The 18,803-nt window shown below is 35.8% G+C and overlaps 1 protein-coding gene across 1 annotated transcript in view; it reads right to left on the bottom strand.

The window, feature by feature from the left end:
- Positions 1-11,991: 11,991 nt before the first annotated feature.
- COL5A2 (collagen type V alpha 2 chain) overlaps positions 11,992-18,803 on the bottom strand; it is a 147,464-nt gene continuing 140,652 nt past the window's right edge. The window contains exons 51-54 of the mRNA XM_068544802.1: positions 18,405-18,696; positions 16,640-16,827; positions 14,373-14,612; positions 11,992-13,686 (exon numbers count right to left, since the gene is read on the bottom strand). Coding sequence (XP_068400903.1) covers positions 13,540-13,686; positions 14,373-14,612; positions 16,640-16,827; positions 18,405-18,696 — 867 coding nt within the window. The 3' untranslated portion in view covers positions 11,992-13,539. The remainder of the gene's footprint in view (positions 13,687-14,372; positions 14,613-16,639; positions 16,828-18,404; positions 18,697-18,803) is intronic.

Genomic DNA, 18,803 nt, shown 5'->3' with positions numbered 1-18,803 from the left:
TTCCTGGTTTTTGTCAACTTTTCATAGATTTAAAAAATGCAAGTTTACAATCTAGTGATTTTTCTTGAAAAAAGCATATTGAATCCTAGCTCTCTGGCTTAATAATGCCATGACTTTCAGGAATATGAGATGATATAACTCATGCTGGGAACAGAGATAATGCGCAATGGGGAATCTTGCAGATTTTTAGATCATATTTAGTAGAACTCCTTGGGGCATATTGAAAACTGAGGGCTTCTGTATGACACAATCCCTGGAAATAGTAACATAGTAAATTAGGGAGTCTCCAGAGTGGTAGTAATCAGGGAGGAAATTGCTGGTAATTTAGAAGGAAGTAAGCAGGGTCTGGCAAAACAGACATTAATATTAAGAACAGTTGCAAGCTTAGGCTTTTTCTACCACCTCTAAACACTGCCTCATTTCCCTCTTGAGTCAGCCCCTTCTCCATCAACAAGTTATTAATCTTTTAGTTACTGCAAATGAAAATAGCATCGTCTTGCATACCTGACTTTATAGTTTGAAATGTATTCACTCTATATAATTAATAATAATAATCCTTTCAAAAATAAAAATTCCATCAGTCAAATGTCAAGACTCTTAGTCTACTTATCCTCCAAGCTAGAGGCAACCAATGTTAGCAGTTTCTTGTGCATATTTTCAGAAATATGATCTATCTATCTATCATCTATCTATCTATCTGAGTCTATTTGTGTTATGCATTAGAAATTAAATTCCTTGCAGTTTCATTTTAGACATATTCAAAGCCAGCAATATTTGGTCAAGTCTTTCTCACATTGCATCACTCTGACATTGGCTCTCCTGCCTCATCTTTCATTTATAAGGACTCTTTTAACTACATCAGCCCAGCCCCCAACTAGATAATTCAGGATAACTTCCCCATTTTTAGGTTAGTTGATTAGCAACCTTAATTCCATCTGCAATCTTAATTCCTCCTTGCCTTGCCATGTAATATAACATATTCCCAGGATCCAGGGCTTAGGATGTGGACACATTTGGGAGCTATTATTCTGCTTACTTCAACAATGATGCACAGAAGTAAGGAGAATGGTGGTGGTCATAGCTGTAGTGAGGGCAGTAATAGCCAGGTTTCTAAAGAAACTTGGCCAGTAGTGCCAGAAATGTCATTCAGTGCCCAGCTCATTGGTTTCACCAGGCTGCTTCTGGGGTGTGATCTTGAAGATGGCTCTGAATGTCAGCATTCCCTTCATAGCTGTTCATTTTATGAACCTGGGTTCTATAACTTGCTCTGAATTTCCCTGAACTTCAAGTAAAATCTATAAGTTGCATTTCTTAAATCAGCCCAAGTTGGTTTAGGTTGTTTGCATGAATCCAAATGTTTTGGCCTGAGTAACTGGGAGAAAAGTTGCCAATAGCTGAGATGGAGGAGACTATCAAGGTAAAAGATTTGAGGAGCTAAAAGATTTAACAAGATGGGGCAAGTTAAATTTAGAATGCCTATCAATCATCTAAGTAAACTTGCTGAGTTGGAAGTTAGGTATAAATCTGGAGGTCAGAGAGAGGTCTAGATTAGAAAAATTAATTTAGGAGTTTCAGCATATATATGGCTTTTATATCCATGGAAGTAGATACAATCATTAAATAATTGAGTATAGAAAGAAAGGAGAAACTGTATAAGAACTGAATTCTGGGATATTTGAATATTTACAGGTTGGAGAAGTGAGGATGAAGCAGCTAAGGAGATGGAGTAGGAATAAAGGGAAACCAGGAAAGTGTAGTGACCTAGGTGTGAATAAAAATGTTTGCTGTTTAAATTTTTAAATTATAGCATATTAAGAGGATAAGGATGCTTAGGGTTGGTGTATTACAAGGCCACTAATTGCATATTTTAAAAAGTAAGGTCACATGAGGTTATATCAATATTCCTATGTCCTATAGATGGCAAATAATGATGTAATTAAATCTTCTAATTCACAGTTATAGTATCACTTTTTTACCTCTTTGTTGGTGGAAAATTGAATACAACTCTTTATCTTCAAGCTGGCATTTAAGCAAAAAATATTTCATTTATAAAATTTATTTTATAGGTCTTGAGGGTGAAATTTTTGCAGTCATAACAGCATTTTTGGAAAATGGAGAAAAGTAGGAAGAAAAATTAATTATCCATGTCTCACATCTGTGGATACTTCCTTAAAGTCTTCGTTGTATATGCTGACATAATTATGACAAAATACACTTGTAATTTTGTATGCTGCTTATTTCATTTAACACAATACCATTTTATCCATAAGAATTTTTTTTTATTTTGTTAATAATTAGGAAAAACCTAGAGAAAAATAGCAGTAATGGCTCCAAAGTTAGAAATAACATCAAAGTGATTGTACTTTTATCTAGTTTATATTAAAATTTTACTTGGCTGAGTTTTATCTTAGAGGAATGTACTTATTTTTAAAAGTGAATCATAAACTGTGAAAAATATTTTCTTTTCAGGCAAAACTCTCCATTGAATCATAACTCACTAAGTGAGCTTGATACAACATTGGTGAAAATATTTTATATGACAGAGCATTCATGAAAGCTCTCCCTAAATCTTTATGTTTCCCAATTTACCACACCTAAGGTTTTCAGAAATTTTTGAAGAATCACTTGCTGAGTTAATGTCATAAAGAAAAAAAGGCAATCATCCATAGCCAATATTTTTTTAAACAAATTCTTTTTTTTTTTTTAATTAATTTCTAGTACCATTTTTATTTATTTATTTATTTATTTATTTTTGGCTGTGTTGGGTCTTCATTTCTGTGCGAGGGCTTTCTCTAGTTGCGGCGAGCGGGGGCCACTCTTCATCGCGGTGCGCGGGCCTCTCACTATCGCGGCCTCTCTTGTTGCGGAGCACAAGCTCCAGACGCGCAGGCTCAGTAATTGTGGCTCACGGGCCCAGCTGCCCCGCAACATGTGGGATCTTCCCGGACCGGGGCTCGAACCCGTGTGCCCCGCATTAGCAGGCAGATTCTCAACCGCTGCACCACCAGGGAAGCCCACAAATTCTTATCTGATCATATTTTTCCTCCTTTTTCTTCTCACCTCTTTAAATCTTGTTCAAAAACTATTTCCCTTTAAAATTTCACTGAAATACACAAAATGACTTTGGCATCTTTTAACCATATCTAACATGATATTCATTAATAGAAGAAAGGCTACCCTATGTAGTCCATAAAGTTTATAAATGGGGATTACTATATTTCACACCAGTTTAGTGGTGATGGAAACGCAATGATACACTTGCTTCAATTTTGAAAAGGAGATATTTCATAATTAAATAGGTGGGAGAAATAATAAAAAGATTTAAGCTCTGTCTTAGATTGGGTTCCCTGGAAACAGACTCTATGGCAACTTATGTGAAGATTTACTGGGGAGTCATCTCGGGAGATACAGAAAGTCAGGTTTGGACAGAAGGAGAAGCTGACCCACATGCAACTGACATCGAGGCTTTGGGAAATCCTACAAGAAGCTCTGGAACTGAGATGGCCCTTTAGAGTTGTTATAATTCACAGTAAGAGTGATGGGTCTGTGTAACCTTGACTCAGATGGTCATTGACTCTGGGCCAGACCTGGAAGGGGTGGGGAGTGGGAGAACCTTCTGTAAGGCAGTCTTAGTGATTGAAGGAAAGTTTTAATGAGGGGCATGGCTGTGAGTCCTCAGTAACAGATATTCCCAGGAGCTGATGCTTTGGCTTTGAAGAGAGGATATGGGTGGAGCAACACATGATCCACTGGAAGCTCCTACTCCCTGCTCAGCACTCTGCCAAACACTATAGGGAAATATAACACATGATCACTCCTTGTTAAGAATGTGCTGTCTAGAATAGATAAGTTGAACCCATATGAAATGGTACAAAAGCCTTCAGATGGTGAACAATTAAGTGCTAAATTATGCTGGGCCAACCATCTGAGATATAGGTAGTAGATGAGAAAAGGAATTAGCCAGTAGTGATTATATTGTCATAAAAGTCTTTAAGAAGATAAAACTTGAGTTGTGTAATAAAGAAGGGGAATAATTTTGGTAAATTGTGGCAAAAAAGAAAGCCACTTTAGAGTAAGAAACAAAAAAAGAGGAGAAATCGAAGCAGGGATAATTATCCCATGCTCACAGGACAGTGAAGAATCCAGGCTACCTAAATCTATTTATTTCAACAACATTACTGAGCAATTATTAAATGCAAAGCTCAGAACCAAGTGCTCAAAAAGGTTCAAGGAGAATGAGATTCCATGAAATTTAGAAAATAACAATGTCACAAGACTCTACGTAGTAAGTTGTATTAGAGAGATCCAAGGCACTTAAAAAGGCCCAAGGAAGGAACCGTCATGTCTGCTTGGAGGTCCTCAGGAAAGGCTATGTGAAGTATATTTGGCAACTTATATTAGCCCAGTTTCAGATGAAGCATGGATTTCATGTGGTGGTGTAAGAGATAAGGCTGGAAGTATAGTCTGGACCAGAAAGCATAGAAGAGCCAGGTGACAGGTTTTTGTCTTTTTTTTTTTTTTCTAATCTACATCTCAATGTAGACCCGTATAAAGGTTTTCACTATTGGAAGGCTGCTACTTGAGGAGAGCCTTGAGGTCAAGGGAAGTGTAGTGAAACAGCATCAGATTTACAGGAGATGAAGAGATACCTACTGTGGAAGAAAGAAAGATGAATCCCTTGGCAAGGGATCAGAACATCTTTATTTTCAAAGACTAGACTGAGGAATGAGTCACAGAGTATAGACGTAGTTGCTGGGAAAATTAGGTTAAGAGGGGAAAATGGGGACAGCAAAAGGAGGACATCAGAAGTCAGGCAAGAGATGTTCCTATTTAACACAGAAGAACTCAGCGGAAAGTTACACAACTCCAGTCTTACTCACAGCTCTCTACGTGGCAGTTCACCACGACAGTGATTCCTTTGGAAGGGTAGCTGAACATGATAAAATGTATGACTGTTTGGAGAATACTAGGTCAGGGGCAGTTAAGTAGATTTGGAAAGTACCCTGATACAGATGGTCGATGAAATCATCTGGCTCCAGAATGAAATCATTAGGGAGCAAAACTTCCAAAGGAAAGGGGAAAAGGACAGCATGGTGTGCCTGTGGTGGGAGGGGTTATGTGGAGAAAGCATCATCAAGCGTTGGATTTGGCATCCTTGGTTTTTAATGGTTTAAGAAAAGGAGGGTTTAATTTTGAAGGCTAAGGTTGTGATTAATTCGAGGGTTATGAGGAGAGAGAGGAGACTAAACAGAAGAAGCGTTATCATTTGTGCTACTGATAAAAATGACTGGGGTCTGATTTTCAAATCTTGTCTTGAATTTAAACCACCTGGAAACTGTCGTCAGTGGCATCAGCAAGAGCACAGATTTGAAGGAGTGAAGGCTGTAACTGCCTGTAAGAACCCACAGGGCACAGCATTATGCAGAGAAACTTGTCAGATGTCTCAAGGAGGGGCTTGGACTGCATCTTGCTATCTGAATCTTTAGGGCTTACATTTGGACTACAGATGTCTTCCATTTCTTTGCATTTTTCTCATTAAAGTGACTAACAACTGTGGTCATTCTGTATCTCCAGCTGCCTTTCGTTATAAGATCTATCGCATAACAGTTTCAACTTTTGGGAAAATTGTTCACATTGCATTTCTACCTTCCTCTATTTATTACCATCTGAATCCACATTTTTTACTTCACATATGTGCAGACCAATTTCTTGTAGTATTGATGGCATTTAACCGTAATTGCTTATATATGTAGGCTTTTGTTACACACTCTTTAAATTGTGGTGAATCATATTCTTAGATAAAAATAAATGCACTCTTCATGCTTTTGTTTTTGTTTTTAACTTGTAAGATAGTCCCATGGCAAGGCATCGATGTGAATGAAATATCATTTGAGGTGTTTGTTGATGGCATCAAAATCAAATCCAGCAGAGAATTAAAAGTGTAAGTTGTATAGGATTATGCTTAATTAGTACAATTTCATCTTTAGGGATCCTTATTATAACAGTCTCACGGGTATCTTTGCTTAGATTGATTTTTCAACCAGAATTTTCATCTTTCTTCATACTTCTTTCTATTGGTCTTCTTGAGTTTAGTCATGAAAGGGCAAAAATGAGAATAAAAACTGCATTATTGCATCAAAGGAGGCTTCAGGTAATCTTTTCCAAAGTTCATGGTTACCTTTAACAACCAAGTTTTGGGATCCTACAACTAAAAAATAATATTCCTAACTTTCCCCTTTCTCTCTTTTCCCCTTAAACTCCAGAGGTTCCCAGTGATCTGTTCTGGCTCACTACTCTCCTTTGACGTCCTTCTTGAGTGATCCCATTCCCACCCAAAGCTCTAACAACTCCTTGATGTGATGGCTCACATATCTTTAGGTATAACACCCACTTTATCTCCAGAGAGACACTCCATACACACATCAGTTACATCCTCAGCCTGTTTCCTTTTCTATTCCCCATGTTAGTAAATGTCATCATCTTCCATCCAGGTACCTAAGAAGCCAGAAACCTGAGAATGATCCTAAATCTCTTGTTGTCTCACCCTCTCACTCTTTCATCAGATTTTGTTGATTCTATTTCTTCAATCCCTTCAAGTCCATCTCTCTTTCTCCATCCTCAGTGGCATTGACTTCTCATTCCCTGTTACTTTTTCTCCAAACTTGTTCTAACTAATCTCTCTGTTGTCAGTCTCTCTCACAGTAAAAATTCTCCCTGAGTATTGCTGCCGAGGTGATCTTTCCAATATGCAAATCACAATATGTATCTTCTTTGCTTAAAACTTCAGTATTTTGCAGTAAATGTTCTATTGATGTTTTGGATGGTTCAGATTTTGTTCAAAGGGATTGGCTTGCATGCAAGATATTCAACATCTTTGGCCCATCCATAAAATGTTAGAATATTTCCCAACTGTTATAACCACAAACACCCGCCTCACACATATCCAAGGTTTCTCTAGAGAGGATGTTTACACTCCCAGCTTATAACCAAAAATAGTTGCCTAAAAAAAAAAACTTCTTCAGAATAATTTTCAATCTCTTTAGCTTGACATACCTTCATGGTACCTCTTTCTCCTTTAACTCCAAACAATCCCTTGTAGGCAGTCTACTGCCATGTCAGCCTGATTGGGATTCCCTGAACAAGCCACAGCTCTTAAGAACTGCATACCCTAATTTATGCTGTTCCTTATATCTGGTATGCCTTCATTGCTCGAGACACTGTCTTAATCCCTCACAACTCATTAAGAGAAAACCTTTTCCAGGTAGTCTTCCTTGCTCTCCCTCCTCTCCAAATCCCAGCCTAATTTAGAGGGCTTAGTTCTGTGGTTCCACTGTGCGTACTCCATTTAGATCAGTTGTAACCATGTGTTTATTCAATTCAGTTGGTATATTGGTCTGTTTTACCCACAAAATGGTAAAATGGTAAAAACAGCATATAAAGCATGGAATGACTTCCTGTAGCATCAACTGGATACTACATTCCAAACAAAAAAACATACCAATATCCTTACATGAAAGACACAAGCAAAACATGCACTCACAACAGATTCTTAGGCTATAGTGTAATCGGCCACCATTGTGAAACTGGTTGTGTTATGTGAATTTTAAGTTCCATTCTATTTTATATTTGTATCTGCAATTTTTACAAATGATATTTTAAGTTACTCATCATCCGTTAAAATTCATAGTTCTGGAAGATCCCCAGTGTATCCTGTTCTTTCTCCTACCCCCAGATCACTTCTGGTGGCACTATCTACTCACATTTACAGGAACTCTAAGTAAGCCAATTTGATAAAATGACTGTAACTATACTTTCCGCATGCAGTGGGAAAAACAGACAGAAAGTGTATGTGAGTGTTTTCCTGCATCTTCTTTTACACCTATTACAATCAAACATTTTAATATTTGTCAAATTCTGATAGATGAAATTTAATATCTTACTGTTTTGGTTGTAGTTTTTATTTCTAATGACATTATATATCTTCCACATGTTTATTGGCCTTTATATTATGGCTTTCTGAATTATCTATATAGGATTTTGCATAATTTTGCTTTTTTGTACTGATTTTTAAGGGGTTTTTTTTTTTGCAAGTATATGAAGTCTTTTCTGTCATAGTTATTACAAAAATTTCCCCTGTTTAAACAAGTTCTTATGCATGCTCATTGAGTTTTATAATATAGATTTAAAATTTTAGAATCTGATATTTCAACATTTTACTTTGTTATTTATATATTTGTTTTCATTACCATTCCAAGATTATTAAACTACTCAAAATAATTTATGCAAATACTACATTTAGAGGTTTTTTATTTTTATTTTTTTTTATAGTGAATACAGAGAGATGTCAGAGGAGCTAGTTAGAGTAGCAAGTATTAAATTTATTTATTTATTTATTTATTTATGTCTGTGTTGGGTCTTTGTTTCTGAGCGAGGGCTTTCTCTAGCTGTGGCAAGTGGGGGCCACTCTTCATCGCGGTGTGCGGGCCTCTCACCATCGTGGCCTCTCTTGTTGCGGAGCACAGGCTCCAGACGCGCAGGCTCAGTAATCGTGGCTCACGGGCCCAGTTGCTCCGTGGCACGTGGGATCTTCCCAGACCAGGGCTCGAACCCGTATCCCCTGCATTGGCAGGCAGACTCTCAACCACTGGGCCACCAGGGAAGCCCCTAGAGGTTTTTTAAAAAGTGAAGTATTCAGTCCATTTGGGAAATGTCTTGGTTTAAGGACTAAGGAAGGAAACATTCTTTAAAATGATAAATGTCTATGAAGTAACTGTAACACCATTTATTGAATTAATGAGAATTAATTTAATTATACATTAAAAATATAATATAGACATGTATCTATATATTTATATATATAAATCTAATATAGATATATAGATTCTTGTCTAAATACTCTTCTTTTACCATGGTCAGTAGATTTTTATTATTTTTTTTCATATCTAATAGGAAGAGTGACCCGTCTTTACTCAGCATTTCTGTTTTGGGGGGGATTCCTTATCACTTTTCTTGCATATTTTTGATTCCAATGAGCTTTAAAATGGTTTTGTCATGTCCCATGCTTTTAAGATCCTACAGGGATTTTAAGTAAGATTGTACTAAACTTATATTTTAATTTAGGAAAAAGAATTACATTTTTCAAATACTGAGTTTCCCTGTGTGAGAAAAAGGCACAGTTATGCCCATTTTATCTTATTTTACATACCTTGGTCAAAAGTTATAGCTTTTTTTCAATCAGGTTCTATAAATGTCTTATCATGTTAGGTCCTTAGTGTTGTATGTTGTTATTGCCTTTGTGGACAGAATCATTTCTTCTGTTATGTTTTCTATCTAGTAATATGAATAGAAACAGTAATCATAATACAATAGTAATAATGACATGTGCTTCATGCTAGTACATATATCAACTATGTATTCTCTAAATATACTTTTCCAGTTACACAGTAGATATTTTCTCATCATTCAGTCAATGAATGTATTTTGAACAAACACAAATATCAAGCAGTATGTTGGATCCTTGTAAAGAGCCCCTGCCCTTATAAAAAATACAATTAATAGAGAAGACTAAGACTAATCAAATAATCATACAATTATAGAAAGCATCATAATTTGTGCTATAAGGAAAAAATACAAGGTGCCAAGAAAATTTATAACGGGGGATGTTATCTAACCTGGGAGGTAGTGAAGGGTGAGGACTCTAGGAGGATTTCGTGAGGATGCAGCATTGAACAGAGCTCTAAAAGATGAGTACTAGTAAACCGGGCAAAAGAAATGCAAATGCAGGTGGCCTTTGACAGGATGGGGAATCTGGCTTAGGAAATGGACAGAAATTCATTGTGTGTGAAGCAGAGAATAAGGCAGATGGTGGCAAAATGAAGCTTGAGAATTAGGCGGGAAGTCAGGTCATGCTGGAGCCTCATAAAGTTTAAGTATTTTTGTCTTTATCCTAGAAGCTACCAGTGAAGCTTTTTAAGGATCTGTGTGTGTGTGTGTGTGTGTGTGCGCGTGCATGTCTGTGTGTTGTGTTGGATGGTGGCGGAGAGTGAGGTGACATATTCAGGTTTATATTTCAGATTGATCGCTCTGGCTCTCCTGGGAGTAATGGATCAGAAGAGAGTAAGAATGGATGCCTGAAAACCTTTTAGAAGGATATTGAAGGAGCCCAGGTGAGAAATAATGATAATGTGAACTAGGATAGTGGCAGTGGAGGTACAGCGAAGGGTATGGCCATAAGGAACATTTAGGAAGCAAAACTGAAAATACTTAGCAATGCCAGGGTTCTGGCATTGTAAGGGAGAGAGAGGTGACAAGAATGACTACCAGGTTTCTGGTCTGCCTAAATGGATGAATGACGAGGCTCTTGCCTGAGATAGGGAACATAGAACATAAATCAGCTTTGAGATAAAAGTATCGTAATTCTTTGAAACATAATGAGCTCCTAGTACTTCTGAAATCCAAATGAAGATGGTGAGTTAAACATTTATGCATGCATTTCTTGAGCTCCCAGGAAAGATTTAGGTTGTGCATATACATTGGAGCTATTGACATTAGATAGAAATGACATGGATAAAGCCGGTGATGAACGAGTATTGAGTGTGAGGGTAAAGAGAAAAAGACTGGTCCCTGGGGAATGCTGACATTTACATATTGAGTAAAATGATCATTGATAAAGAAGACTGAGAAGAAAAGCTGCTCTTGGGTAAGCCAGCCAGTCTGATAATAAAAAAAAATCATCCTACTGGCATGCCCCACGCTCCATAGGCTTTTGGTTGTCTTTGCAGCATCATTGCCTTGGTTTGCCACTGTTGGACCTCAGCCCCCAAATCAGCTCTTAAGAGATTATTCTTAGTCTCTCCTAAAATTTTCATAATTTCAAAGAAAAGTGTTATCTTGAGGTGTTCTTTTTTCATGGTGGGATAGGAACTCTAAGTGAGGTGGTTCCAATGATCATTTTTTTTTCCAGATTTTTCTTGCACTTGCTTTCTGCCATATAACAACATCGATGTGAGAAAAAATGTTCTCTACAATTTCTATGAATCTTTTTTTAATTTAAAATAAGTGACATTGAAACTGGTTCATTTGCCAAATTTTGTGTTAGGAGTCTGGGATTTTTTTGGCATTGTTTGTGTTTTCTTTGCTATTTTTCTTCCTTTCTGTTAATTTGGGGAATTTTCATTTGTATTTTTAATAAAGTAATAATAAATTAATGCCACCATCCTCCCCAGCTGCAGATTATTTCACGTTTGATGATGCAGAGTTTGAGGTGTGTATTGGACATGAAGGAAAGAAGTACACTCGTCTAATGAAACCTATAGATCTGGAACAAAGGCAAGAAATTTGAGGGCCTCTGGAATGGTCTGGGACAGCCTTTTATTTGTAACATTCCTGAGGTTCAAATAAGAAGTGGTATTTCTATAGTTGAAAATTATTAGTGCTTTTGACTTAAGAGAATCACCACGTATTTCTGGCTCATCTAGCTGAACTTGTACAACTTGTATAGGTTGGACTTGGAGGAAGTGTTACTACAAACAAAACTCACAAATCTTTAGGTATATACATATTCAAATATTCAAAATCAAGATGTGGGGCTCAAATAATAACCAATTTGGGAGAAAACAATATTGTGAAATAAATATTGAAGGTAAAACTCTGAAAACATTTAGGCTAAATTCATATGTGATACACTGAGACATACGTTTTATTATCACAGTTTATTCAACCATGAAAAATAAGTTGCTTTCCTCTTGGTATCAATAGTCAGTACGCTGAGATTTTTAAGGGCATAGACAGTGATAATTAGTGTCGTGTTGCCTTTGTGAGTGATGCTGCAAATTGATTTTCTTTATAAGCCAGTGTCTACATGATGAAAGGTATCTGTTGTTTTGTCTTTTAAACAAATGGCAAACAAAGAATACCACAACACCTAACTTTTCACCACTGAAAATGAAATGGATCTAATATGTTCAAAGGAATTCCACGAAACGAAAACCATTGACATGACAAAAGCGTGCATTTAATTCAATGCTTTGCAGAGATACATGACTAAAGTTGTGTGCATGGCTTGTCCTTTGGGATGGTCCCAGCTGTTTATTTTTAAAGAAAAAAAAAAAAATGGAGCCAACAAATGCAATGAAGGAAAAAAAATCCTTGAGACATAAGGGGACCTACATGTTCTAGTCTAAGAAACATGCAAGTATTACAAAACATTCCAGATACAGCATGACAGATGAACAGTGAACAGGCACTGGGACAATGCTCCCTCTTTCAGAAACGGGAAGTGTAACAGTTATGTTTTCACAAATGGTATTGATGAAACCATCTTTATTTTTAAAGAATTTTATAGAAGGGATTTTAGCACCATCATTAAAGGAAAAATAATAATACATTTTAGCCCTGCCTATCTCCAGTCTTGGAATAATCACAGAAGCATAGCACCTTTTAGTATCTAAAATATAAACAAGACTAGTTAAGTCCATCCCAGCTTGTAGAGATGAGGTAGCTCATGCTAAGAAATGTTGGGTCATTTTTCCTATGAGAGGTCAAAGGCCAAATGTTCTAATTCCAATCATCAGATTTGATTAGAATCAGCTCCACAACTCTTGAGTTTCTAAATCTTTTTCTTCATTATAGGCCTCAGGAAGATGAGATTGTACATGTGGAAGACTCTCAACTTTGGGTCCTGAACATTTGTTTTTAAAGTTATGTGGAAATTATTTAGCATTCTATGTTTTCTTAAACAAGAAAGTGCAAATGTATTCAATGGTATACTCATTTAACTTCTACCTATATTGATAGATCGAGTCAAGAGGGAAAGGTAGCTTTAAATTTGAATGAGAAAGAAGTCTAGATTCACCACACTTTACAAAAATTTAGGATCACTTTTTTCCCAGAAATTCCATTGAATATATACTATTTTAACATTCCATTTAAGACAGTGAGAAACTGATATTTTTTTCATGGTTCCCTTTAAAGAGTCTCCATGTTAGTTATACAATCTCAAGACATGCATCTGGGTTTCAATCACAAGGATAAACATTTTGCTTTCATTTTTAATTGATAATCTGGAAATGAGAGGTCACAAAAGGGCACTACTTTCTATTTTTCCAACTGCAGCCACGTGAAATAAACATGTGTTGTGGTTTTACATACCCCACTCTTTAAGCTATCTGCCAGGAAGAAAGATTTTCTTATAAATACTAAGCAACTTTGTCATTACACTGAAATAAATTGAAGAAAATGGAGATTTATTTATTCAAACAGTTTACTTTTTTTAAAGGTTGTCATTGTCGTTGATCATCTTAAACCTAAACTGCTTATTGAAAAATACTTTAAATCAATTAAAACTTGAGGATTGTAAGTAAAATAAATATTCTGAAGGATAAGGAGGCCAGGCACTTAAGACCATATATACAATGCTGATGCAGAATCAGCCATTACTTCAAGAGTCTCAGGATCAGCTTCAAACAGTCAAAGTCCTGTGAATGGTGGTGGTCACTGAGGGTCGGGGTGGTGCTCATTGTCGATGTATCTCGGCTTGCTTCACACAAAACACACTGGCCCAACTTCGATGCCAAATTCTTGGTCTGTACTGCCGACATCCACAGGGGCAAGATCTATAATGGGCAAGCGTGCCACATTCTGTGTTCTATATTCAAAGATGGTCTTGCCCACGTTTCCATTTCGTTTCTGGAATTAAATGGTACAACGGGTTAACAGCATATACAAATTATCCCAAAGATTTTGGACAGCAACTTCCAAACCAGCTTTTATAAGGTAAAAGCAATGATTTTTAGAGCACTATTTAAAAGTAAGAGCGCTGCTAACATAAAGTGAGATACTGGCATAACTCGCAGGCATTTCTCTCATTCTTTAAATTGAGAAAATGACCTTTATTCTTTTGCAGCTTCCCAAATGGTCACTAGCAATACAAATTATGAAAGCCTTTTTGATTTTCACAAGTGAAACCATAATTCATCATTAAATATTTTCCTTTTTTATATCTAGATATGCAAGGGAGAAGACATATAAATCAGTGAAAAATATAAGGTAACTCAGATTGATTACATATTTTAGAATCAGGAAATTATAAGCATGGAATTGAGATTAAATAAACTAAGTAACTTGCAGGAGAACCAAAGTGAGTTTGCAAAAGAGCTGCAAGGATCCAGTCCTTTACTGTTTTGTATTAAAATCTCTACTGGTATTTCATGTACTAACACACATTCAGACTTATCCTAAGGAACAACTATAAACAAACTGCTGTTGTGTTTATATACAGGGTAAAATTGCCCCCACCTCTAGTGGCAGGACAGTATTTTTAACAAAATGATTTTTTTTCTTCAGCCAGATCAATATGGATCAAAAGTACTTACAGAGCAAGTATCATGAAGAACTACGTATCTGAATCTAAGGTTTCCCTCTGCTTTGATTTCTAAGTCATTTGACCCTTTGAGAACCACAGCTTTCTTGAAGTTCTTAGCTTGATCATCCATGTATCCTACACTGTTTTTACAGATGTAAGTAATGTTCTGGGAGGCTTCTTTTGATAAAAGGCGCAAGAAGGTCATTTGAGTAATGGCTGCATTAGGTGACTGGTGGTCTCCATAAACAAACTAGAAAAACAAAAAGAGTCTTTGTTATATGTGTCTACCCCTCTTGAGTTCTTATGGTTGGACTAATAAAATTGGCACAAGACAGATTAACAGGAGAAAAAGAAACAACTTTAATTCAGGACACAGAGGTCTCATAGAAATGGGACCTAAGAAGTGGCCAAAGCAGGCAGCTTTTATACTTTTTAGACAAAACAAAAAACAATAACAAACAATAAATTTGAGAGGAATTGACAGGACAAAGAAACCTAGGTTTGGGTATGTAATTGGTAAGGAATTTAAAGTTTGGGCTTGGGTAGTAAATTAATAAGGAAGTAACAAGGTTTGTTTATACAGGCTTCTTGGCTCTAAATTCCCTGTCTCTGATGATAAAAATGTCTTTCTGTCCCCCAGTACACGGATGGCACCTTTCACAAGGGAGATTTATTTCCTGCTTTCGAGGAGACAGAGAGCAGGGTCAAACTGTCCCTCTTGCATCAACCGTTACTCAAATAACTTTAATTCAAAATAATCAACATGCCACTGAATCATATTTTGGAGTGGCCTGCCCTGGGCCCCAATATATGTAATACTGATGAGTTTTATAGTGGTGTGTGTGTGTGTGTGTGTGTGTGTGTGTGTGTATTGATTTCAGACAAATTAATTTTGAAGAGTATTACTTCTTTTGAAGAGTATTATTCTTTCATATAACAAGATATTCTACCTATATACATAAAAATATCTTAAAATTTCTATGAATATTCACAAATAAGAAGCTTTGTCTTTACTACCCCAAACAAGCGGTGATGAAACCAAAGATAATTATAACTCACCAAAGAAAGTTTAAGTATTTTAAAATTTGCTTCTCTATTTGTTTAAAAAAAAATCTTGAATATTACTTTTTAGAAGAAGTTATATACTTGGGCATAGGTTTGGATATTCAATCATGTAGCAAAAATAACTCACTGTTTTTATTGTTAATTATAATAAGAATTAGGACTTAACATTAGTATAAAATCTTTTTTAACCTGACTGTTATATACTTGTAGGAAATATGAAGTACAAGTTTTCCATTAGCTAAAACAAATAATCAAAAATAACTTCCTACAGGATATTTCCTACCCATCTTCTACTTTGAGCTTTATTTTCAATGCTCCTATATGAGCTTTTTACATAATATGTTAACTAAATTACATTTCACTTAGGTATATTTAAATTTTAAAATTTTCCTTTTCATTAAATAATGGTAGATTCTAGTATATCCTGCATATACCCATAATGCCCTCCTACTATGTTTATTATGAACAGGAGTTCTGAGAAAAGGTCAGGAGCAGAGTTGAGAAGAAAATTTCAGAGTTAGGCTACCATAAAGAGATCTGGAATAGAATTAGAATCTAAACACTGGACCATGAAAGAAACATAGAGGGGACTAGACTCAGAAAAATATCAATACCATTTATATAATCATAAAAATGCCTTAAGTTTAAATAATACTACAAGGTTTGCAAAGTGATTCAATCATTAAAAATAATATTATAGTAATTATCTAATATTTATCCATAACTTACCAAATACTAGATACTATATTAAGCACTTTATATACACACAGAAACTATGAGATAAATATTATTGCCCTCACTTTAAAATGGCAAAACTGAAGCTCCAAAAGGTTAAGTGACTTCCTAAGGTCCCAAAGTTAGTAAGACATCCAGGTATGAGTCACCTAGGTCTCCTGACGCTAAATATACTTCCTGTCTTCCAACTCTGGCAAGATCCCTTCAACTCTACTCCACAGTCAGTGTCATACGCATTAAAGGAGCTAATATGAAAAAATAATTACTTTTGTACATTCCATGAATGGGAAAATTATCATTCAAAATTTATGTTAATTTAATTCATAGTAATGTTTATGCAATGATACTATAGTTGTAACTAATGAGAATATATCACTTCAAAATAAACCCAGTCAAAAAATAATAGCACAGTCCTAAATAAATACAATAAATAATGACAAGCAATGAATACGATTTTAAGTAAGCATATTAAATTACCTGAGATCCTCTATTCATATCAAGACCATACCAAACAGGCTTATTATCAGGAGATTTGCTGGCCCACCAGGTTTTACGTGGTACACTGGATGGGTTTGCTGAAATACATGTTTCTCCTGTTTCCATGTTGCAGTAAACTCTGATTGCATCTTCAACAGATCCCTGGTTAGGATCAATCCAGTACTCACCTATTTTCCAAAATAAAAATATTTGCTAAATAAAAAGAACTTCAAACATGATTATGAGTCTCCAAAAGAATTAACAGAGGGTTTGAAAATATGAACTCATTGATTAAGGACTCTTTGAAGAGGGAATCGCAGTTAAGGAAACACTCTGCAGCTAAGGAAAAAGTAACTGTTATGCATTTGGGCCCTTTCTACATGCCAGGCACCTTGCCAAAAGGTACCTAAGGCTCAAAACACAAATGTGAAGAAAATATCATTATACCCATTTTACAAATGAGAAACTATACCACAAAGAGAGAATCCACAGTAAGTAAGCAGCTTTGCCAAAATGAACGTGTTCCCACTTAATTTGTAAAGCCAATATTTTAAAACAAATAATAATGGAATGTAATAAAATAATGTATTCAAAACTATGAATAAAGTAAGTAAATGAGTCAAACTACAATTAGAATGCTATGAATTTTCTCATTGGCTCTATTTAGAATTGATCTTCTCATGTAGAAGAGATCCTTGAAGCAGGCTATACCAAGGTAGTGCTTGGTGCTAGAGATACAGTCAGTAAACACACAAACTAATACATTTTTGTGCATATATGTCTATGTACACATCTGTGTGTATATTTTGTACATATATAAAATATATGTATATATATTACATGTATATTTATATATGTATATATAAATATATATCATTTATATAATAGTATATGTAATATATGTGTAAAATATATAAATATATGTATGTATATATAAAATATATATATAAACTATGTATGAAAAACTGCATTTTAAATGAAATGAAGGGGCATTTATTTGGTGGTGGGATATAAGGTATAGAGTTAGTAATCGAATTGCCTATTCTGCAAAGATAACAATTTTAGCTATCCCTGTTAATATCATTTCAAAGTTAACTGAAACTCTTAAGCATTTCATAGCTCATTCCTATGGCCTAGGATCTTTCTTTTCCAGGTCTTATTAGATTAATCAAAATGATAGAATTTTGCAAACTTCAGGCATGGTATATACAACTAGAGAAAAAGACTATTTAATTCCAAAATATTTTATAACATAACTATAACGTAATCCTGCAGCAGAGATTACTGAAGTGTGATTTGTAGAACAGTAAATGACATGAAAGGAATTCCATATTCGAATAAATTTGGGAAATAAAATGTATACTTTATTCTACTCTTGATGATCCAACTATATGTTAGCATATTAAATCCCTGAGAATTACTGAGGTAACCAAATATATTTAACCTTGCTTAAGCAAGTATATTGGACATTTATATCACCACAAAATTATCAATATTTTAAGACTTCTGGGTGGAAATGGAACTACCACCGTGAAACTGGATCACGAATAGGCTACGTCCTCTATTAAAGCGCTTAGCTTCTCACCCCCTAATTTTTCATATCATTGGCCATCCCCACCACTAAACCACAAACTCTGTGACTGTCCACCATTTTATCTCTTGTGTCTATCACTAAATAGAGAGTAAATAAAATATTTTGGAATGCATTGGAGAATTACACATCAGAAGCAATAAGCTTTGCTCAAATGGGCAGCTGTCTACTCACCGCTCTGCTTTGCAGAATGGCAAAGCTTTAAGTCATCACAAGTTCGGGCTGGGTGCTTTCTAGAGCCATCAGGGCTGCGCATGGTTTCGATCTGACTACTGAGTGACTTCAGGGTAGCATGCACCCCTGGGTCCGTTTTATTTTTGTCATCAGGAGCTGCCTGATCTTCAGTAAACTCTGGAAGTGGATCTGGCATGCTCTCATCATAGTGCCCCATGATATCCCCGAGAGCAGCTGTAAGGTGGCCAGGGGGACCCGGAGGGCCAGGGGGACCAGGCTCGCCAGGAGGACCCTAATTTAAAAAAATTGGAAATACATTTAACACATTTTTTTGGTTTTTGTTTTTCTATTGGACGCAAAGGCATTGATGGGACTTGGTGCAGAGAGAGTTACAATGCA

The sequence above is a fragment of the Eschrichtius robustus genome, chromosome 5, assembly GCF_028021215.1.
Source record: "Eschrichtius robustus isolate mEscRob2 chromosome 5, mEscRob2.pri, whole genome shotgun sequence".
In the NCBI taxonomy this organism is placed as follows: domain Eukaryota; kingdom Metazoa; phylum Chordata; class Mammalia; order Artiodactyla; family Eschrichtiidae; genus Eschrichtius; species Eschrichtius robustus.
This window is presented reverse-complemented; position numbering and strand designations above follow the sequence as displayed.